The sequence below is a fragment of the Schistocerca gregaria genome, chromosome 2 (assembly GCF_023897955.1).
Source record: "Schistocerca gregaria isolate iqSchGreg1 chromosome 2, iqSchGreg1.2, whole genome shotgun sequence".
NCBI classification, from domain to species: Eukaryota; Metazoa; Arthropoda; class Insecta; order Orthoptera; family Acrididae; genus Schistocerca; species Schistocerca gregaria.
Genome location: NC_064921.1, coordinates 185,081,421 through 185,105,103, shown reverse-complemented (window position 1 = coordinate 185,105,103; position 23,683 = coordinate 185,081,421). Strand labels below are relative to the sequence as shown.

General features: G+C 41.8%; 3 protein-coding genes across 3 annotated transcripts in view; all 3 read left to right on the top strand.

The window, feature by feature from the left end:
* Positions 1-23,683, top strand: part of LOC126336648 (probable G-protein coupled receptor CG31760) — a 1,468,739-nt gene that overhangs the window by 944,357 nt on the left and 500,699 nt on the right. The window lies entirely within an intron of this gene.
* Positions 2,961-5,407, top strand: LOC126336652 (tetra-peptide repeat homeobox protein 1-like). The gene is made up of 2 exons (XM_050000576.1): positions 2,961-3,003; positions 4,877-5,407. Exons 1-2 carry the CDS (start codon positions 2,992-2,994, stop codon positions 5,234-5,236), a joined length of 372 nt encoding a protein of 123 aa, XP_049856533.1. The 5' UTR covers positions 2,961-2,991; the 3' UTR covers positions 5,237-5,407.
* Positions 16,909-19,013, top strand: LOC126336650 (tetra-peptide repeat homeobox protein 1-like). The gene is made up of 2 exons (XM_050000573.1): positions 16,909-16,976; positions 18,450-19,013. Exons 1-2 carry the CDS (start codon positions 16,965-16,967, stop codon positions 18,840-18,842), a joined length of 405 nt encoding a protein of 134 aa, XP_049856530.1. The 5' UTR covers positions 16,909-16,964; the 3' UTR covers positions 18,843-19,013.

Genomic DNA, 23,683 nt, shown 5'->3' with positions numbered 1-23,683 from the left:
GGCTGAAGAGCTCCTGAAGAAGAAACAGACAGCAGTTGGAACTCTTAGATGGAATAAGTGGAAGCTACCTCCAGATTTTCTTTGCACGGGAAATCGTGAATGAAAAAACAACTTTTTTGGATTCACAAAGGACAGTACCATGGCCTCATATATGCCAAAGAAAGGAAAAAAAGAACGTTATCTTCCTTTCATCCTTGCATCATGACGATGTCTCTAATACCCCGGATGAGAAGAAACCGCCGGCCGCGGGGGTCTCGCGGTTCTAGGCGATCAGTCCGGAACCGCGCGACTGCTACGGTCGCAGGTTCGAATCCTGCCTCGGGCATGGATGTGTGTGATGTCCTTAGGTTAGTTAGGTTTAAGCAGTTCTAAGTTCTAGGACACTGATGAAATCAGATGCTAAGTCCCATAGTGCTCAGAGCCATTTGAACCATTTTATGAGAAGAAACCAGAAATTATGTAAGTATAGAAACCAGAAGTATAGAAACCAGAAATTATAAACATATAATAAGTTCAAATCAGGAGGAGACACAATAAATGAAACGTGCGCTACATATTCAGCCACAATGTAATCCAGATGCTGGCCACTTGCCCTGTCTTTCAGAATGATTGACATCTGTGGCATTAACGCCTTCATGATATATGCGAATAACGACAATTAGAGGATCTACCGAAGATTGTTTTTACGTGAAATGCGAAGAGCATTACTAAAACCTACACTGCGCAAGACAGCAGCCATTCACTCCTTGTCTAAGCATGTTAGAGAGAACACTCCCAAAATGGCGGAAACTGAAAACAGAAACAATATAGCAACTTGTCAACAAAGGATATCGAAGCCGAGGCGCTTTGCAGTTTCCCTGGGAGCAGTAACATAAAAGTTAAATCGCAGTGTGGCCGATGTTTAAACACGTGAAGAACCTATGTGAAAAGTTTTATGATAAAATACCCGTTACAGCCAGTGCTAGTGACTAAATTCATAAATCTTTTACATGAGTCAACAGAATGAATGTTTAACATGTGTGTAATGACTTGAATCTGTAGAACAGAACGAAGAAGAAAAAAAAAAAAATTTCGAGAAAAGGTTGTAAAAAATGGGAAATATTGTATGAACTTAAAAAATAGTAATTTGTTACTTTATTAACATAAAAAGTGGACCCATGCACGATGGTGTAGTATTCTGAACAGCTATTTATTCAGTTAACATATTGTTTACATTAACGATATGCTACACAGTTACGTCATTATAGCCACTAATGTTTGCTGTGTTAAGGACACTCGGCTCGGCAAGTAACTTTGTGATTGCCTAGGCTGCAAGAAGTCACAGCAGCTAGCTTGTCTGGTGGCACTGACCTTATCTCCACTTTTTTTTTTTTTTTTTTTTTTTAGCTAGAAGTCGAACGTGCTGTTCGTTATCCGTCCCATTACGCGATCGTGTATCCATTCACACAAGCTGGCAGTGCAGCAAATAAGGGATCCGAACTGGGAATAAACGGAAGGGGTTTATCAGTTCCAGCATTCGTTTTACATTCAAATAAAACCTGCCAAAAGCCTTAGTCGTAACTAGGGGACTGGGACCATATTAATTTCCCAAGTTCCATGCTTAGTCTCCCTGTCAACGCTGGGTGCCTGCGAATAGTTGGCGATCGCTCCGTGAACCTTTTCCACAGTTTCATCTACTACAACCAGCCTTACCGGACGCTGTTTGTCAGCAACAAAACCAGGTAGCACGAAACTGTTGACAATGTTCATACTGCTCTGTCTGGCTACATGTGATTTGCAAAATTTACTCAAGATATTGTTTGAACTTCATCATTTTGAGAAGGCCCAAGACTCGTTCTATTTTACTTTCTAAAAATATTCAACAGCCAAGATCACATGAATATTTCTTTATTTACAACTGGTATCAACAGACTTTGCTGTCATCTTCAGAACTTAAAAAAATCTTTTCGTTATGAAACATGTTCATTTTACGTTGGACATCACGCCACATGACAACTTGCCGTGACGTCTAAGGTAAAAGGAACACTTTTCATAATAAAAAGGAAATTTTAACGTTTGATGATGACAGAAAAGTCTGTCAAACCCAGTTGTTTCAAACAGAGAAATATTTTTGTGATCTTGGCTGTTGACTCTTTTCAGCAACATACTATCCTCCTCTTCCTCATATGACGTTCCAGACTGTTGGTCACCAACAGCAGCTACTACTTCTTCTGTTGCAAACATTATTTTAGGTAACCTTTGAAAAGTTAAAAAACTTGAGCAGTTGATGTACGTGAAGTTACAAAACCCGCTGCATTCATCACCACTGCCTACTATTATAGTATTAGGGCCTGAGGATGGTCAAAAACTGACCTAAACCGCTTACCATGGAAACAAATGTTTTTATGGTAGAGACTATTTGCGTTCATTTTTAAAATACTGTACAATTCTCTAACCTCAGTTTCATTTTCTTTTTTTCCCTCGCAAATTACCGAAACCTCTGGATAATCCGCGAACTGCATAATCGTGAGCTCGTTGTAAATTCAATCAGCTCTTTTCATACATTCGAAGTTCTCGACTGCTACTGCGTAAACGTTCTACCAGGAATCGTCCAAATATTTTCGGTTCTTAAGAAGTTAGATTGTCCCACAAATAGATACCTTCCTGCGCGAATGCCACTAATATCTTTCTGTGTCGAGTGTAGCACGCAATAGACAGGCATTCGGGATCGGTGTCCTGCTATTATCGACAGTGGCAGGAGCAAACGGAGCGGCTGTGATGGACGCAGTCGATTAACTGAGGCGGTCCCCAGACATGGACGGATGGAGGGCAAGCTGGAGTTGGCATTCGCCACGCCCACACGCGGCCCCGGCTCGTTGAATACCCCCCCCCCCCCCCCCCCCCCGCTACTATGCGGCGGACGAGGTGAGGTGAGAGGACACTGCTGCTGCTGCTATATAAACACGGGCTGCCGCTGGCAGGGCACACTCGACTCCAACGAGCAACACCAACATGAACCAACTGGTGAGCAATAGCCTATTGCTGTCTTATCCGCGAAAGTCGTTCCGATAACAAGTGATTCACGTCTCTGGCTGTCTGTGGCTAAAAATAGAGACTGTGCGGGCGACCTATAAATTAATTTTAAAACTGTACACGATAATAACGTTTTCAACGTGTAGAAAGGTAACACGTATATTGTTGTTTACTCACCCGCACACGTCAGTGTCAGCACCTCCTGTGGCAAATGCCATGTCCATTCGGTATTTCATCTATCTCCATATACGTTCCATGGTAATGCATTCAGATGCACTGTGTTTGAGCGTTTGCAGCTCATGTATGTGTTCAACCTGAATTTGGTACAACCGCTCCTTTACAAAAGCCAAAAGGAAGAACTGTCGTGTGAGGTGATCGTGGCAGCCACTGAAGTGGGCCATCTCATCCAATCTATTCGGAAGCTTTTCATCCAAAAATTGTGGGACGTTTACGGACCTCCGTGGTGGTACCCCACCCTGCTAGATAACGCCGTCAGGATACAAATGTTCTAACAGTGACAAAGCAATCTCTTGTGACATGTCCAGATGAACGTCTCTGTTGAGGGCCAGACTCTTTAGAAAAGAATAGGTCAATGATGCAATTGTGCATCCTCATTCTATAACACTCTGATCTTTAGACTACTTCCATTTAATGGGACATTCTCATCGTCATATACAGGTATTAGGACGGTTCGGTATGCGAAATACATGAAAAACTGACTCATCGTGGAAACGACCTTTCATAAAACGATAGTGTTTTCGTCAATCTTGAGCAGCATGTCTACTAAAAATTGTTTCACCTGAGCTATGATCGTCGCCGTTAGTATCTGGAGCAGTTGCACCTTTCGGTCTTAAAGGCGAAACATCTTACAGAAAACATCGCGCACTGTTTGTGATAGCATTACAACTCCATGGCCTCTGTATGCACTGAATTTGTGGGACTACTTGCTAACGTCTGCCATACCTTGCCCACATTAGGGTCTATTTTTGGAGAAATCTACATCTTTCCCTTAATTATGTGTGTCAAGCACAAATTCCATGATGGTTCCCAGTGTCCAAAAGTTTCTCCGAGTATCAGACTACTTTTTTATGAGCCACGTTGAACACTGAGCTTTATTCTGTAGCAACCATATTTTTATCAGATCTATACTACCACCTAAATAAAAATTAAAAATTGTGATTTAATTTGTCACGTGTACCTAGTACAATTTTAGTGTTACAGAAGTCTAACGTTGTAACGATAATTTCTCGACACGTTACGCATGATCAGGATAACGGTAGTTCTTACATTAGACTATAATGTTTACCAGTAATATATATTTTAAATCACAGTTCTAACATTGTATCTATTGCGTTAACCTAAGTGTAGAAGAAACAGTCTGTTAGCAAACAATGAGCCTTTAATCACGCAGTTTAGTATGTGTCTGACATTCTAATTTTTTCCAGCTTAGGAGCTAACATTAATCTTTCTGGTTTCTGGAAATGTTAATCTAAGATGGACACACAATCTTTAGAGAGAATGGATCGTTGTGGGAAAAGTAGAGAGGGGGGAGGAGTAGCTAAGAGAGTATAAGAAATAATAAGTGACTCAGATGATGGCTGTCTTCCTTTCCTATATTAAAAGTGGTCACGGTGACCACAAATGTTATGCTTTCAATTACATGACTGAACGCAGTTGATTGGTAGGGGTTGGATGGGAATGTTCAGATCAGTTCAGAACTTGACCACCTTTTGGCATGATGTCTACAATAGTGCACACATCAACAGATCACTTGTTACAGTTTGTACAACAATGGTCACTACATTAGAAGGCTGCAGTGTAACAGTTTTCGATAACGTGCTAATATGTTTGTCCATCTTTGCAGACAGCAGCAGTTTTCCTGGCAGTGCTGGGCTTCAGCTCCGCAGGCCTGTTGCACGGACTGGGACCACTGCCTGGACCTGGCCCCCTGCCTGGCCCCCTGAGGCTCGGCCCTGGTCCACTGCCTGGACCCCTGCCTGGCCCTCTGCACGGTCCTCTGCCTGGTCCCCTGCCTGGTCCCCTGCATGCCTATGCTCCTCTGCACTTGGGCCCTGGCCCCCTGCCTGGACCTGGACCTCTGCCTGGACCAGGCCCTCTGCCTGGACCAGGCCCCTTGAGGCTGGGACCTGGCCCTCTGCCTGGACCCCTGCCTGGTCCCTACCCTGGTCCCCTGGGACATGGACCTGCTCCTCTGTGGCACTAGCTTGCTATTTGAGGGAAACATCTCATTCCCTGATTTGGTCACTTCCAGCTTCTTTAAACAAAACCAAAATTGTAATTAAATTAATTATTGTTACTTCTTTTGTGCTATTTGTTGTTGTAATTCTCCCTTGTGAGAAATGGTGTTGAAGAAATAAATGTTTATAAATGTTAATTGTGTTTATTTTTACTACATCCTAAGAGAAGTGAGATTCATATTAATGGTGGAAATGACATTCTGTCAAAGGTGTTCACATATTGAGGTAATATGAACTGCTATTATTTCAGACACATCCCGCATCTTGTGGTCGTGCTCACAGCCATTTCAGACACAACAATTACTAGTTTTGGACTGCATTGAGTTCTTCAGATGCTACAGTAGGAAAAAAGAGAAAAGCCTCTATTAACTGAAGTCAGTACCAAATTTTCACAAGTTCTACTTGTGAGTTATGTAAAGTAGAATTTAGCGTTAAATACATGTGGCTCATACCTATCAGACACAGAAAGCACTTCCTGAACAAAATGTTCATTACATGCATTCTTAAATGAAACTAAATAACGAACATCAGGAAAATATGTACATGTAACCAGAAATATTTCGATTTTTCTATTTTCAAAAGACATGTACATCATCTGTACAACAAGTCATTAATCACAAAAATCATAAAACATACTTTCATATTCATGTTATGAAACATGCAATACAATCAAGAGGTTTACGTGATAGCATCTAAAAAAATGTTTGAATTACAACACTTTTGTTGATGTATTATATGTATTGTGATATTTAATATCACTCCTTCTTACATGTCATATAATGCACTGGGCCTGAGTACAGATGTACAAAGATTATGTAAGACTACATTGGAAGGAATGAATTACGATGGAGATACCTGTGTTGAATTAATTGGTGACTAGTGATTGGTGGCTTAAACAGTAGAGCACTGAAAGATAATAGTGGGTACATGGTTCTGGCCTTTAGTCCAGTACAGCTGTTAACAAGTGGGTGGGGGGAGCAGGAGAGATAGGAAGGCACCCAGTTGGATTTTTACAAACAAATCTGTGCATCCTTAAATCAACCTGAACTGTGAAAATAAAGATGTCAGTATACTAATTGTTAAGAAGTGATCTGAAGGGTGAAGAATGAATCCTTTTGCACACCAAGTCAAAACCTAAATAATGAGAGGAAAAAGGTTAAAGAAAAATCGTGTATAAACTTAGAAACCTGAACCTGAGTTTAAGATTTATGAGCTTAGTTTAATGCATAAGAGACAAGCAAAAGAAGAGATGATGTGTTGAGCCAACATTCTAAAAAGTAACTTGCATCCATATCAGGTCATCACAAATGTACAGTACTTTCCATAAAGAGGCCCACTACCCTCAATATGTAAAGGGGGAACTTCGTCAAATATTCGATATTACATTTATTTCAGATCTTGATCAAACAAAATTTGAACAGAATATCACAGAAAGAAATGTCCATCCTCCCTAACAAACCTAACTGAATGCAGCAGTCTGCTAAGGAAAAATAAACTTTTATATTCTTTGAGTCTGAAATGTTTAATGATACCTTTTGTCATTTCACATTAATTCAAAAGCAAGGAATTTGTATGTAATTAGCTTTTACTATGTCAGTCACCTATATACGTTTGAAAAGATCTAGTAATATTAATCAACTGTGGTTAATAAAAAGCAAAGATTCTCTCTTTCATGTAATACATTAGTATGCTTGGAATATATGACCTCTGAAATCGAGTGTCAAATATCAGATTCTGCTGAATGAAAGAAACGCTTAGAAAATCATTGTTCGAGTTGCAGAGGTTTTGTAATTATTAAAGACTTTCTGTAGTGACTACATAATTTATAGCTGGGCTAAAGCATTTTAATGATCATTCTGGCTGTCATCATAAAGTATTACCACACGAGAAGATGCTACTATTAATCCGAATTTATTCAGTATTTGAAACAAGCAACTCAACGTCTCTGTGTATGCAAACGGCAGATGAGAGCTTCTTTGATCGACTTCCACTGAAGCCTTTGTTTATAAGAGCAATATTTGATAAATACAGTTATAGTTATTGTATATGCTTATTTGTACCTTTTCGACTTAGTAAAGGAAATAAAGCTCGTATTTCACAGAAACAGACGGAGTATTCTTACCGTTATTAAATAAAAGAGATGTCAATGGCAAAACGAAAATACATATGTTCAAAGGGTCACGTTTATATATTCTGTCTGATGGAATTAAAGCGTAGCCTACCTGTCCCAAAGTTATCTGTAAACCAATGACTTGCTTCTAAAAGAAGTATAGCAAAGAAAATATGTCCTATGTAAAAACACGGCTTATACTTTTAGACAACGTTTCTATTTTGTGTTTATGAATGGATTCAATGTTATTAAGGTTAATCTTCATGCCAGTGAAACTAAATACATGAAATGATTGAATATAATAAGCGTTGTGATATGATACTTTAACACTATGCCCTCTTGCAATATTTCTAGTCACCACAGCATCGTATGTAGCTTTCATCGCACTGCCATTGAAAACTTTACATGTCAAAAAACCACATTTCTAATTCTAATTACAAGGTCAGAAATTTCCTCATCAGATTACATAATAACCTGTATCGTATATAAATTTTGATTGTCAATGTACAACGATTAAGATGACAATGGATATTCACAGAGAACTTAACTATCAAATAATTTATGACGAACTGTTTCTCGCTGAAAGGTGCTATGACTCGCAAAGTCGATCATTTGTCATTATTATAATTATTGATATTAGTACCAAATCATTACTTACGTGCCAATGCAAAGGGCATTGCACCACTTCTCACCCGGATGCATGGACTATATTCGTTGAGTAGGCTGTCGTAAAGCTGTTGGCTCTTGAGAGAAGTAGGTCCACAGCCGTTGTAACTACACTCCTGGAAATGGAAAAAAAACACATTGACACCGGTGTGTCAGACCCACCATACTTGCTTCGGACACTGCGAGAGGGCTGTACAAGCAATGATCACACGCACGGCACAGCGGACACACCAGGAACCGCGGTGTTGGCCGTCGAATGGCGCTAGCTGCGCAGAATTTGTGCACCGCCGCCGTCAGTGTCAGCCAGTTTGCCATGACATACGGAGCTCCATCGCAGTCTTTAACACTGGTAGCATGCCGCGACAGCGTGGACGTGAACCGTATGTGCAGTTGACGGACTTTGAGCGAGGGCGTATAGTGGGCATGCGGGAGGCCGGGTGGACGTACCGCCGAATTGCTGAACACGTGGGGCGTGAGGTCTCCACAGTACATCGATGTTGTCGCCAGTGGTCGGCGGAAGGTGCACGTGCCCGTCGACCTGGAACCGGACCGCAGCGACGCACGGATGCACGCCTGGACCGTAGGATCCTACGCAGTGCCGTAGGGGACCGCACCGCCACTTCCCAGCAAATTAGGGACACTGTTCCTCCTGGGGTATCGGCGAGGACCATTCTCACCCGTCTCCATGAATCTGGGCTACGATCCCGCACACCGTTAGGCCGTCTTCTGCTCACGCCCAAACATCGTGCAGCCCACCTCAAGTGGTGTCGCGACAGGCGTGAATGGAGGGACGAATGGAGACGTGTCGTCTTCAGCGATGAGAGTAGCTTCTGCCTTGGTGCCAATGATGGTCGTATGCGTGTTTGGCGCCGTGCAGGTGAACGCCACAATCAGGACTGCATACGACCGAGGCACACAGGGCCAACACCCAGCATCATGGTGTGGGGAGCGATCTCCTACACTGACCGTACACCTCTGGTGATCGTCGAGGTGACACTGAATAGTGCACGGTACATCCAAACCGTCATCAAACCCATCGTTCTACCATTCCTAGACCGGCAAGGGAACTTGCTGTTCCAACAGGACAATGCACGTCCGCATGTATCCCGTGCCACCCAACGTGCTCTAGAAGGTGTAAGTCAACTACCCTGGCCAGCAAGATCTCCGGATCTGTCCCACATTGAGCATGTTTGGGACTGGATGAAGCGTCGTCTCACGCGGTCTGCACGACCAGCACGAACGCTGGTCCAACTGAGGCGCCAGGTGGAAATGGCATGGCAAAGCCGTTCCACAGGACTACACCCAGCATCTCTACGATCGTCTCCATGGGAGAGTAGCAGCCTGCATTGCTACGAAAGGTGGATATACACTGTACTAGTGCCGACATTGTGCATGCTCTGTTGCCTGTGTCTATGTGCCTGTGGTTCTGTCTGTGTGATCATGTGATGTATCTGACCCCAGGAATGTGTCAATAAAGTTTCCCGTTCCTGGGACAATGAATTCACGGTGTTCTTATTTCAATTTCCAGGAGTGTAGTTATTGGTATCTTGGTTATTGGCTTTGGTATAGAGGCTACATCTGAACCGGAAGTACACATCTTCTAATAGGGACAGGTCGGAAAACCTTGCAGGCACAGACTCGATTCATCACGGAATACAACTGACGCCATTCTTCAGTAGTCAATGCTTGATGGTTACAGCAACTCAAATGCAGCTGTTTGTGTTGTGGGTTAATGGTAGCCAACGCATGGGGCGATGGTTCTGAAGTCTGACCAATGCTCTGGGGTGACACAGAATGTTGCACTGATGAGAAAGGTTTTAAATTTGCCCAGAATGATATGCGGAGTGTGCGCTGATATGAAACTTCCTGGCAGATTAAAACTGTGTGCCCGACCGAGACTCGAACTCGGGAGCTTTGCCTTTCGCGGGCAAATGCTCTACCATCTGAGCTGCCGAAGCTCGACTCACGCCCGGTACTCACAGCTTTACTTCTGCCAGTATCCGTCTCCTACCTTCCAAACTTTACAGAAGCTCTCCTGCGAACCTGGCAGAACTAGCACTCCTGAAAGAAAGGATCGAAATTGATCTTCCCCGAGGTCGGCTTCTACTAGTTTTTCCATTCGTTTGTAAATAATTCGCGTTAGTATTTTGCAGCTGTGACTTATTAAACTGATGTTCGGTAATTTTCACATCTGTAAACACCTCCTTTCTTTGGGATTGGAATTATTATATTCTTCTTGAAGTTTGAGGGAATTTCGGCTGTCTCATACATCTTGCTCACCAGATGGTAGAGTCTTGTCAGGACTGGCTCTCCCAAGGCTGTCAGTAGTTCTAATGGAATGTTGTCTACTCCTGGGGCCTTGTTTCGACTTAAGTCTTTCAGTACTCTGTCAAACTCTTCATGCAGTATCGTATCTCCCATTTTATCTCATCTACATCCTCTTCCATTTCCATAATATTGTCCTCAAGAACATCGCCCTGTATAGACCCTCTATATACTCCTTCCACCTTTCTACTTTCCCTTCTTTGCATAGAACTGGGTTTCCATCTGAGCTCTTGATATTCATGGCAATGGTTCTCTTTCCTCCAAAGATCTCTTTAATTTTGCTGTAGGCAGTATCTATCTTACTCCTAGTGAGATAAGCCTCTACATGCTTACATTTGTCCTCTAGCCATCCCTGCTTAGCCATTTTGCACTTCCTGTCGATCTCATTTTTGAGACATTTGTATTCCTTTTTGCCTGCTTCATTTACTGCAATTTTGTATTTTCTCCTTTCATCAATTAAATTCAGTGTCTCTTCTGTTACCCAAGGATTTCTACTAGCCCTCGTGTTTTTACCTACTTGATACTCTGCCGCCTTCACTATTTCATTCCTCAAAGCTACCCATTCTTCTTCTACTGTATTTCTTTCCCCCATTTCTCTCAATTGTTCTCTATGATCTCCCTGAAACTCTGTACAACCTCTGGTTCTTTCAGTTTATCCAGGTCCCATCTCCTTAAAATCCCACCTTTTTGCAGTTTCTTCAGTTCATAACCAATAGATTGTGGTCAGAGTCCACATCTGCCTCTGGAAATGTCTTACAATTTAAAACTTGTTTCCTAAATCTCTGTCTTACCATTATACAATCTATGTGAAACCTTCTAGTATCTCCAGGGTTCATCCATGTATACAACCTTCTTTCATGATTCTTGAACCAAGTGTTAGCTATGATTAAATAATGCTCTGTACAAAATTCTACCAGGTGGCTTCCTCTTTCATTTCTTAGCCCCAATCCATATTCACTTACTACATTTCCTTCTCTTCCTTTTCCTACTGCCGAATTCCAGCCACTCATAATTATTAACTTCCGTCTCATTTCACCACCTGAATAATTTCTTTTATCTCATCATACATTTCATCAATAACTGGATAATCTCCGATATACTATAGCCCAGGCGTCTAGCACCGATTATCATCTCAAGTCCAATACCGTTTAACTCGCAACGTGCTACCATGTTAGTTGGACACCTATCTACAGTAGACTCCCAGATATCATGTTTACACTCTGTGCCACCCGCCGTATCTAATTGAAACATTTGTGCGTCCTACACAGCACTTCACTTCAGACCACCACATTTATATTATGTGTTTTACAGGATTTTTAATGTCTCATCTGTACGGTAATAAATAAGTATTTCACTGTGTAGGCCATAATACCGTTTCCAGTTCAATGTACCTTCTATCTTAATTGCACTGAGCTGCCATATCAACAATAGAATCATGGTCTAAGTGTGGGGGGCAGAGAAAGGGGGGGGGGGCGGGGGTTGGACCAGCTCTGGAGGCTAAGAGAATAGCAGTAAGACTCAATCACACCCATCAGTGGTCATATCGTTTAGACTCTCAATCTCGTATATTTTCACGTTCGGACGTAAGACTGGTCCAACATGAACAAAAAAAGTGAAATTAAAGCCGCATTGAAGTAAATTCTGGGAGCTCGCAACATTGTGCAATATCAGGTAAATCTGGGGATTTATGACGTAAGCTGTCATTAGTCTTTCTGACTGGTTCGATGTATATGATGGATACATTTCATTCTCTGTCTTTCCCTGCAGTTTTTATCATCGACAGCTGCCTCTAGTATGGGAAGATGTCCTAAAATTCTGTCTCTCATTCCACGTCAGTCTTTTCCACATTTTACTGTCCTCCGATTTTTCAGAGAAACTCATTTCCTGTCAACTAGACCATGGAATGCACCTCAAACGCCTCGATTCTCTTTTCTTCCATACAACGCTGCGGAACGTACTTTCTCATACATTTCTTTCTCAAGTTGAGGCCGATGTTTTGATAACAGAGGAACTCCCCTGTTCAGAACTGCCCTCCCTGCCTGTACTAGTTTCCTTTTAATGTCATCCTTGCTTAGTCCGTCACGTGCTATATTGCTTCCAAGGTACAAGTTCTCGCTATTCTGCTTTTTTGCCACTCCTCATTAATTTACTTTTCCTACGGTGTACTGTCAATGAATTTTATTGTCACCTCTGTACCTGTCTCTTATTTCTCTCACTGCTTTCTTAACGTACACTGTGTCCAAGGATGCACTGGTTAATATTAAAGGATATGAAACAGAAACGAACATTTGAAGTAAGAAACTTCAAATGGATATACACCCCTTCCGAGGTAGAAAAAATTTGTGGTAAGATCTTGACCAAACTGCTGAGGTCTTCGGTCCCTAAGCTTACACACTACTTACTCTAACTTAAACTAACTGACACTAAGGACAATACACACACCCACGCCCGAGGAAGGACTCGAACCTCCAACGGGGGAAACCACGCGATCCGTGACAAGGCTCTTCGACAACTCTGCTTCCCAGAGCCGCTTCCGAGATAGAACACTTTTAATGTTCATTGTTATGTTCACTACATAGGCATGTATACACGTGCAGATATGTAAAAAATGTAGCAAACATTACAACATTTGCAATACAGAGTATGTGCTGAAAACTTTGGTAAACACTCAACGATCAGAAATTCGATGTGCCGGAAAGCGCCGACAGTATGCTTCGACAGCAGCAGGAGCGTTACCATCACAGAACGCGCAAACATGGACCATACCGGCATATTCTTCATCATGGTAGATGAGTGACTTTTTAGTCAGTGTGTGTACAAACATAGTTAACCGATGCCTTTCTCTGATACACTGACACTCCCTCGCACTACTTCATCCGCAACACATTATGGACAACTGGGCATTTAACGGGCAACAGCCGTACATAAATTATAACATAATTAGTAAACACTGTTGTGGTCGCATATCAGCTGGTAATTTTTATTTACAGATCACTAGTTTCAATCTTATAAAGACGTCATCATTCCTCGATGACAGTAGGAATCGCTGGCTTGGAGCAAGCGCTTCCGTATTTAAGTGGAGAATATTGTTGATCACTGAAGACAGTCGTCTTCCGATTCAACACACCAACACGGACGGGACTTCAAAAACTCAGATGCCTCTAAGCACTATGGGACTTAGCATTTGAGGTCATCAGTCCCCTTGAATTAGAACTACTTAAACCTAACTAACCTAAGCACACCACACACATCAATGCCCGAGGCAAGATTCGAACCTGCGACCGTAGCGGTCGCGTGGTTCCAGACTGTAGCGCCTAGAACCGCTCGGCCACCCCGGCCGGCGATGTGAGTGATGTCCTTAGGTTAGTTAGGTTTAAGTAGTTCTAAGTTCTAGGGGATGTTGACCTCAGATGGTAAGTCCCAATGTGCTTAGAGCCATTGGGATCATTTTTGACTGATGACCTCAGATGTTAAGTCCCATAGTGCTTAGAGCTATTTGAACCTGATTTCTACAAGACGTGCTTCATGCAAAACGGAGCCATACCCCATCGAAGCAGGAGAATGTTTGATGTTCTGGAGGAGGACTTTGGGGGCCGCATTCAGTCTCCGGGGTACCCAGAGGCCCCTGGCATGGGCCTCGATTGCACGCCATATTCTCCGGATCCGAACACATGTGACTCCTTTTTGTGGGACTATATTAATGACAAGGTGTACCGCAATAACCCCCAAACAATAGGGTAGCTGAAAACAGCCATTCAGGAGGTCATCGACAGCATTAATGTTCCGACACTCAACGGATCATGCAGAATTTCTGTATTCGTCTGCGCCACATCATCGCCCATGATAGCAGGTGCATCAAACATGTCATAACCTAAACTAATTTCCTTTTTTTCATATAGTTCAATAATTGTCACACTGTATGTGCAACCTTTCGGGTCTAGAATGAGAGCGCGGTTCCAGACTGAAGCGCCTAGAACCGCACGGCCTCAGCGACCGGCTCGGATGGGACCGTTCTACGTCAGCGATTCCTACTGTCATCAAGGAACGTCGAACTGATGATGATCTCTTTAGAAGGTCGAAACTGGTCATCTAAAAATAAAAATTAACACCTTATGTTCCACCACCGTTGTGTTTACTAAACGAATCATTTGTTTTTCTCTAGATGTACATTCCATCTTGCGATTTCCGTTCCAATGCGATAATTCCTTTGAGGTGCGGCTTTTTTGTCTTTCCTTTTTGTTTGTCTTAGAGACTATATAATCGCTTCTCTCTGCTTTTATGTCAATTTACTTTTTACGTGTCAGAAATGAGAAAAAAAACACAGGTTAACATGCAAAAGGTAGTTCTGCGGCAAATTGTTTTTGCTTGGGGCTGCCATTAGTGGTGTAAGTTACACGTACTTTCAGTATTCCTGGGCTGGTCAAACAGCTGCTTTTTTGTATATGGAACAACGTGCTCTTAGATTTATACGTATTATTCCTCTGTCCTCTATATCTTTGAAGAGCTGACTATCTGAAGATATGCTGATTAAAAAACGTATATGGGCTGATCATTCTGTAAATCAGTGAAATGTTACTACCATTTTCTGGAGGTACTGGAAAGCGACAGAAGTTATTTCCTTAGCTTAAAGGCGTAACTTTATGACAGCTGACGTACCTGAAGAAAACAAGTCTCGTTAATGAAGTCAAGGATATTTGTGGATGATTTATTGAAAAGTCGTTGCTTTACATTCAGTTATAACTTTCTTTCTGAATATAGCATACAGATGCTCAGAATATCGTGGTAAATGTTTATGATTTTATTTTCTTTCATGTCACTTCTCTTGTATGTGTGTAACAGTTTGCTGTAATTACCTTTCTTAGACTGTGGTAATATGGAAGTGTTGTGACCTGATTTTACAGTTTCGTAATTCAACCAGTAAACACGGAACATCACTTTGTTGTCTGTCAGTCTGTTTGTCTGTCCAACTTTTTCAAAACCCTGTTCCTCAGGATCGAGTCCACGTATCAAGTCGAAATTTATGTCATACATTCAGACTATTTATGTCACATGTATTGATATTTGTACACTCACTCTTCAAAAGCTTATGTGCACTTCCCCCCGTCGTAGAATCATGAAATTTGGCATCATGTTGAAATTTATGTCATATATTCAGACTGTTTATGTCACATATATTGATATTTGTACACTCACTCATTAAAAACTTATGGGCACTTCCCTCTGTGGTAGTATCGTGAAATTTGGCAAGTACATGTTTCTGTGTCGTTACATTACAAAAACTGCTATAAGTGTCACAAAGCTGCCCACTTTTACTGTACCAGCAGTGTCGTCCGACATAAATCATTCATTGATTTTCAGACTATACGAGTAGATGTTAAAGCAGACGTGATTATCCATGGCCTTTTTATGGTGAGCAGCATCAGAAAATGGCAGCGCGAAATCTCAGAGTCAGTGATATAAAAATGGTGAAACTGTTGGCGATGTGATGGAGCCAGAGGAAGTCAGGTACTACATCTACTATAAACGCTGATATTAGTTAGTTGCATTATGGACTATGCTGAGAGGACTGCGATAATTCATTAACACGAAAAAAGTTGCGTTATATACTATGTTATGAGCACTGCTATTATTAATTCAAGCGAAAAACGTCAGTCAGGCATCTTTCAAAAACTATTGTTTTTACCAGTAAGCATCGGCTAGTTCTTCCACCCGCATGTGGGATGGGAGAGTGGTTAGGTTTCCATTTGTAGTGTTAATAACTAACTGAATTAGCAATAACACCAAAGATGTGAGGTGCTTAATGTACTAACAGTGCAAGAAGAATGGTATCTGTGAAGCAAAAGAAGATGGATTACGGCACGTAAGAACGCAATTTGAATGTTTTAAAAATTTGTAATATCATAATGACAGTGAGACAGAACTACATAAACAGTGAAACGCGTAGATGGTTAAAAGTTTTGTGGCTGACGCTGACTTACAAATATTTTCATATAAATTCTGCGACAGTGAAGTTTTTAAAACGGCTTCAGTGTTTAATAAAAGGTGTTGAAGGTACTCCATTCCTTATTTACGTTACGGATCACTAGTCGAAACATGTGACCACGCCGTTTCAGATTTTTACTCTTCTTATCCTTCTTCTTTTGTTTTTTAGTCGTAAGCACATCTAGAGGTTCAGTGCTGTCCTAAAATACTTTATCCTGTGTTAATTCTCTATTACCTACCTAAGACATTCCACATCCTAGATATGCTGTTGTACATAATGTAAGCTTTGTCTGTCATTATTGGACTGTGTTTTTCCTCAGTGCCTCTCCCTGCGCCAAGTTAACTGACTCTCTGTGCGTTATCAGACGCTCAGTCACTTATTCCCTTCTCTTGCAATAGGTTTACCGTTAGCTTCCTTCCTCTCTCTTCAACCCTCCGCAAATTTAGAAAGCTTCATTTACGGTCACCCTGCGTACACCTCCGGTCTCCGACGTAATCTCCCCCACTACAGTACTTTCCCGGTGGCGGTGAGAGGCTCACGGCCCGCTATATAACCCGGGACCGCCGCTTGGAGGGCACACTCGACAGCGACGAGCACAACAAGCAGCAACATGAACCAACTGGTGAGTCACAGGCTACTGCTACTGCACCAGGACTCGCCAGATATTATCACAAAGCAGCCTTGCTCTTGTTGTTTGATGATTGCAGCTTCTTATTAAAGCCAGTTCCAAGTTAAAAGTCTTCTTACATACACCAGGAAGTTTGCTTTATATATTACACGCTGTTTTTCCTAAAATCATAACACCTTGATCTAAAAGACTACTTGCTAGCTAAAGTTTCTATCAGCAAGAGACCGATATTTATGGACGGCAGTTACAAAACTTTAACACAAAAAGGAATGAAAAACATCAACTGCCAGTGGACACTGATTTATATCATTGGTGCAAGTAGAAAACTTGTGCTGCAGTGGGTTTCGAACCTGGGTCTTCTGCACACAAGGAAGATGCTATGACCACTATGCCATCTGGGCACAGTGTTCCCCACAAACGCTACCCTAACAACAGCTACCCTAACGCGTCTCCTGCGAGACCCAAATTCTAACTTTGAGTTCGAGCTTGGTATGCATCTGAACTGGAAGGTTTGTGTGTGAAAAAATAGTTTGATTGTGTCCTGTGTGAAAAGTGTTACGCGCAATCAGGAAGCATAAGGTCGCTTGCAGAGTAAGCATGTAGCTATATGTAGATGTATATGCAGAATAAGTTGCGGAATTTCTGTGAATCGAAACCACCCCCTAGGACAACTTCCCATGATGATTGGCCTTGACAGCATGAGAGATTTTGGTAGTACCCTCCTGTGGAAATTTGGCCCCAATGCACTTAATCTGGTAGTATCACACCATGTCATTCCCAAAAAACCACTCATCATGACTTTGCCCTACGATGGCAGGGCTTTTACCTTTTTCAAGAGTGTTGTATACATATGTTGTAACCATTGGCTTTCCTCTGTTGTCTCTGGGTTACACAGATATTCACAACCATCATCCATAGTTATCACTTTGCTGAAAAAGTAAACACATGTGGATCTGGCCTGACAACACTGTAATGTTTACTCTGTTGCCTCAGAACAGCGATATTTTTGTATGTGGCACCCATGAGTGATTTTCACACTTTCCGCTATTGTCTCCATTCTGACACAGTAGTCTTCAAACAGCCAGTTCTCCACTTCTTTTTTCAATTTCCACTCCTTTGTTGAGTGATGGCCTCCCAATTCCTCATTTGTTATTTTGTCTTGTACAACCACACTGAAAGCAGCAGAGCCACCTAACCACTGAATTGTGTGATAGTGTACTGTCATCCAAGAATTCAACATACACGGTTGCAGCATTGTCCCTCTCTCAATGCAGAAAACAAATTACTGCATTTTTCTCCATTATGTAGCTGACATGTGTCAACTTGTTTTGACGGCTCTAGCAATGTGCTGTGGTATTGAGACAGGTGGGTTTCAGTATGTGCTAGAATCTTAAGTCTATTAAACTATGACATCATTACTCTAGATGTGTATGGTAAATATTAGTAATTGTTTGTTGCTCTTTACAGACCGCAACCATTTTCCTGGCAGTGCTGGGCATGAGCTCTGCAGGCCTGCTACATGGAATTGGACCCCTACATGGCCCAATTCTGCCTGGACCAGGACCTCTGCCTGGACCTGGACCACTGCCTGGACCAGGACCTCTTCCTGGACCAGGCCCCCTGAGGCTAGGCCCTGGACCCCTGCCAGCCTATGCACCTGTGCATGGTTATGCCCCCCTGCATCTGGGCCCTGGCCCCTTGCCTGGACCAGGCCCCTTGCCTGGACCTGGTCCTCTGCCTGGACCTGGCCCTCTGCCTGGACTGGGCCACCTGAGGTTGGGCCCTGGTCCCCTCCCAGGCCCACTGCCTGGTCCTTACCCTGGTCCTCTGGGTCATGGACCTGCTCCTCTGTGGCATTAAGTTACAGCTAAAGGGACCTGTTTCTGTCCCTGAATTATTCAAGTCCTCTTTTCCTTATGAAGTACCAAAACTGTTTGTAAAATGTGTTCCTGTCTTCTGTTAAAGTAAATGTGTTATATTACTTTCGTTGTGCGTAATATTGTGGAAAAAATAAAATGTTTGTGAACTTCATGTAATCTACATTTATTTTTTGCTGAACACACAATTTAATCAGACCAAACAAAAACATCTCCATTATAATTTGGTGTAGCAAACCAACACAAGTATTGTTTTATGTTGGTTATGTTTACAAATTCTAATTCTATCTATACACTTGACTGTTTCTCACAGCTGCAGATATACCACTCATGATGGAAATACCCCAGTTCAGATACCTAAAACTGAGTGAAAATGATTTTAAAATACAGAGATGTGTTTGATCTACTAGTTATTATGTCAATGTATGTGTAAAACTTTGAATTTGTGTACTAGAATATTTGAAGAGAGTCGAATATAAAGAGTATGGAAGAAAAGGATGTGAATAAAGCAGACCGGCAGATTCAAAGGAGTCATATATGAGATATTATTAGGCAAAGTGATTAAAAAAAATTCACTCTTACGACTCACTGAGTCACATTTCTGAATACAGAAGCTGCTGTGTTGTTTTACTTATTCTCTTATTCATCGTCAAAGTGCTAGTGTGGAGTTTCAGTGAAGAAACTAAAAGGCAGCTGAATAGAACACCCCATGATGAGGTTTCTGATATTCGACTGCAGCAGTGGGAATACACCAAAACGTATGCTGTATGTCTGCTTCTAGCCCTTCTCAGGTTGCATTCCTCTGTGTTCTAATCACTTAACTGAACCTCCGCATTTGCATTTGCGAGGCATATTGACTGTCGGAGAGAGGTATATGCGTCAATTATCGGGGAGCAACAAAAAAAAATTGTCTTCCTAGAAAATCACAGTTCGACAAGATTAAAAATGTCAGTCTCGTAGTTTTAGTGTGCAGCTCGTTAATTTACCTTTACTCCCCAACGACGTTCAACAATGCCGGCGTAGCTGCGGTGGCTATTCGATCTTCGAGTAGACTTCCTATCGGAAGAGCAGAATTTTAAAATGCAAGAATTTAGTGTATCGGGAGAAAGGAATTACGACGTAAATCGGTCGTAAACTGAAAAACTTGCGACTCCCACATAACTTTCGCTTAAAAGAATACTGAGACATCTCGATTACATTCGTCTTTCTCGCACCAGCTCACAAGACCGACGGACAGCGACATCGGTGAAAAAAGAGAAATGAGGTACATAAAGTAACGAAGTAGGGATTAGGCAGTACGACCATTTCACGAGTGTACTGTGAATATAAGGAACCCGGTAAACATCAAATCTCTGACGTCGCTGCGACCGGAGAAAGATCCTGCAAGAGCCGGACAAACGACGACTGAAGAGAATAGTTCAACGTGACAAAAATGCAACATTTCTGGAAATTGCTGCGGATTTCAATGCTGGGTCGTCAACAAGTGTCAGCTGGCCAACCATTCAATAACGATCATCGATATGCGTTTTCGGAGCCGAAGGCCCACACATCTACCCTTGATGACTGCAATACACAAAACGTCATGCTTTGCCTCGGCTCATCAACAACAACATTGGACTCTTGGCGACTGGAAACATGTTGCCTGGTCGGACGAGTCTCATTTAAAGTGGTAGCGATCGGATGGACATGTAGGGATATGGAGACAACCTCATGAATCCATGGACCCTGCATGTTAGCAGGGGGCTTTTCAAGCTGCTGGAGGCTCTGTAATAGTATGCAGCGTATGCAGTTGGAGTGATATAGGACCTCTGATACGTCTAGATACAACTCTGACAGGTGACACGTACGAATGCGTCCTGTCTGACCACCTGCACCCATTCATGTCCCTTGTGCATTCCAACAGATTTGGGCAATTCCAGCAGAACAATGCGACATCCCACAAGTCCAGAATTGCTACGTAGCGGCTCCAGGAATACTCTTGTGAGTTTAAACACTTCAGCTGGCCACCTATCTCCCCAGACACGAACATTATTTAGCATATGTGGTACTCCTTGCAACGTTCTGTTCAGAAGAGATCTCCATCTCCTAGTACTTTTATGGATTTATGGACAGCCATGAAGGATTCATGGTTTCAGTTCCCTCCAGCAGTACTTCAGACATTAGTCAAGTCTACGCCACGTCGTGTTGCAGCACTTCAGCGTTCTCACGTGAGCGCTGCACGATATTGGGCAGATGTAACAGTTTCTTCGGCTCTTCAGTGTAGAATAGCTGTGCACTAGATGATGAAATGTGATGAAAATGTCGCACAGCATAGATTTATCGTAAAACATGCGCTTCTCGGCAAAAGACCTTGCAGAATAATATCGCTGTAATCGACAAATGGAAGTGCAAACGTTTCTGCGTATTTATTTTTCAGGTCAAAATGGAAGATATTTTTATGTTTTTGCAACACATCGAGAGATGCTGACTCTATCTTGAATACAGCAGCTTTTGACTGAGCCCAGTTTAAGTTTTCATCTATTATTAGCCCTAGACTATTTACTGAGAAACAGAAATTTATTGTCGCATTTACAATTATAGATGGTAGGGATCTCCACTATTTGAAATACTATGTTGACCAAACAGAAATGTTTGTGTTTTGGGCGGACTGAGCTTGACTCTTATATTCTGGGCATTTTTTGATCATGAAGCAGGTCTACATTGACATTCTGGCCTCAAGTGTACTGGCTTTTCTTTGCAGTACACCTGGAGGATATCAGCATACATGTGCGGTATTCACATAGAATGAAAAGAGGATCAGACTGAATACTGTACCCTAGGACACGGCTGTGTCCATTGTGACTTTGTGGTCCTTTCACATAGCACATTGTTGACGAGACGTTACGTTTAAGAGAAGCTATCGCTCTTAACGTGAAGTAAAATTTAAGGCTTCTAAAGTAAACTATCGCAGTTGACAGTATTAAAGGCTTTGTTAATATTTAAAAAGAACATGTAAGTTACCTCTTGGGTGACCATTGCTAGCTTTCTATCGTCTGCTGATTTTATTAAAGGAATTGCCCTACAACGTTGTTTGCTGAAACCTGAATGGAATTAGTCATGTGGGATGTAGTTAAATAGTTGTTGATATAGGTGTCGTCTTCATATTTTAAGGCTCTGGACAGTCCCTAAGAATAAAATGGAGCGGTAGTCAGAGGGTGTGGTGGTGACTTCCTCCTCTGGTAGTGACTTGGCAAGTTCCTGTTTGTAGGCAGGGTAGAAAACTCTTGAGGTGAAAAAATGGTTGAAAACATATTACTCTGGACCGTAGTGGTTCGACATTAAGGTGACTGTTTGCGATGTCGTCGTGTCGAGTAGATGCTTATCTGATACTCATGCTAGTTTTTATGATGTTACCGGCAACATGCTTAAGCCAAAATGTTTCGTAAAATAATCGTTTGCAGTTGAATTTTCATTGTTGATAAAGTGAAGTACCGGTGTGCTCCTTTACTTGGGCAATAGAGTGACATGATTAAAGCTTCCACTTCAAATATTTTAATTTTTACTTGGAGGAATAGTGATCAGGGGCCATCTATCATCTACAGTGCTGATCGTGGCCATTTGTACACGCATTCGAGCATCAGTCTTCCTGAAGCCATGTTAAGCAAAGTTAGAACGACGAACTGGATCTGGCGCCGAAGTTATTTGTGCGAATCAATCAGTTCCTTTGGCAAACTGTTTTAACTGGCCCGAACTTAATGCTAAGCTAATGACACCATTTGCATATGCACCTTTCAGATTTCACGTTCAAAAACAGTTCCCCTTAAATAACTACGAACTGGACCGAGACTCATGATTCAAATTTGGTCCATCGTGTATCGGACCTTGGTCTAGAATAAATACAAAGCCTTTGAAAAAATATTGTTTCGTTTGGATTTTAGGTGCAAATAACACATTTTTGTGAGAGGTTCTTGAAAATCGCCACTGTATACTTTAAACATGTGCGAGTCGATTCAATCTTTGCAGGAAGGTAGATAAATGGATAAGTCAAAACAATGTCTTTAGTCCAATAATATTAATCTGTGGTCGAGATACAGTGGTTTAACGTCTTTCTGGAGGATTCTTAAAGTCTACAAGTGAATGTAGACTTTAAACTTGTACCAAACGGTTCAAGCTTTGCACGAAGGTAGATAAATGGATAAAGCTAAAAAGACATTTTTCATACAATAATCTTTATCCGTTGTCGAGATAGTATGGTTTAAAGTCGAGCTAAATGTAACATGAAAAATTCGTCCCTACGAGAATTGAATGCGTAGAAAAGGTTTAAAGTGAATCAAATAAATAAAAAAAATGTATTCGTTAGATAAAAATGAAAACTCTCTTTTAAACATGTAACTTCATTCCTATTTTACGCGCGAAATACCCTTTTTTGTGTGTGTTTTCTATTTCTTTTTCACGCCATTTTTGTGTTTAAAACCTGTGCGAATATTTTCAAATTTTGTAAGAAGGAAGGGAAATACATTTAATTATTGGTCGTCCTCTTATTTTGTGAAAGCCTTCTCCGTTACCAATACATAAGCAACAGGGCTCGAAAGACAATAAAAATTCTTCGCCGGATCGGTTGTCGGCCTGATCAACAAAAATATACATCGGTTGCCAAGCTATGACCGTCTAATGTCACAATTATGGTAGGGTAAGGGTTGAGAAGTAGATTGAAAAATGCTCTTTTCGTAGCACAAAAAAGGTGAATATGTGCTGGGCAGAGATCGGGATGTAAAGGAAGGGAACCAGCTGTTCATCTTATCTGGCAGCTTTAGCTTCATTTAAATCAAAACTTTTGACATATTC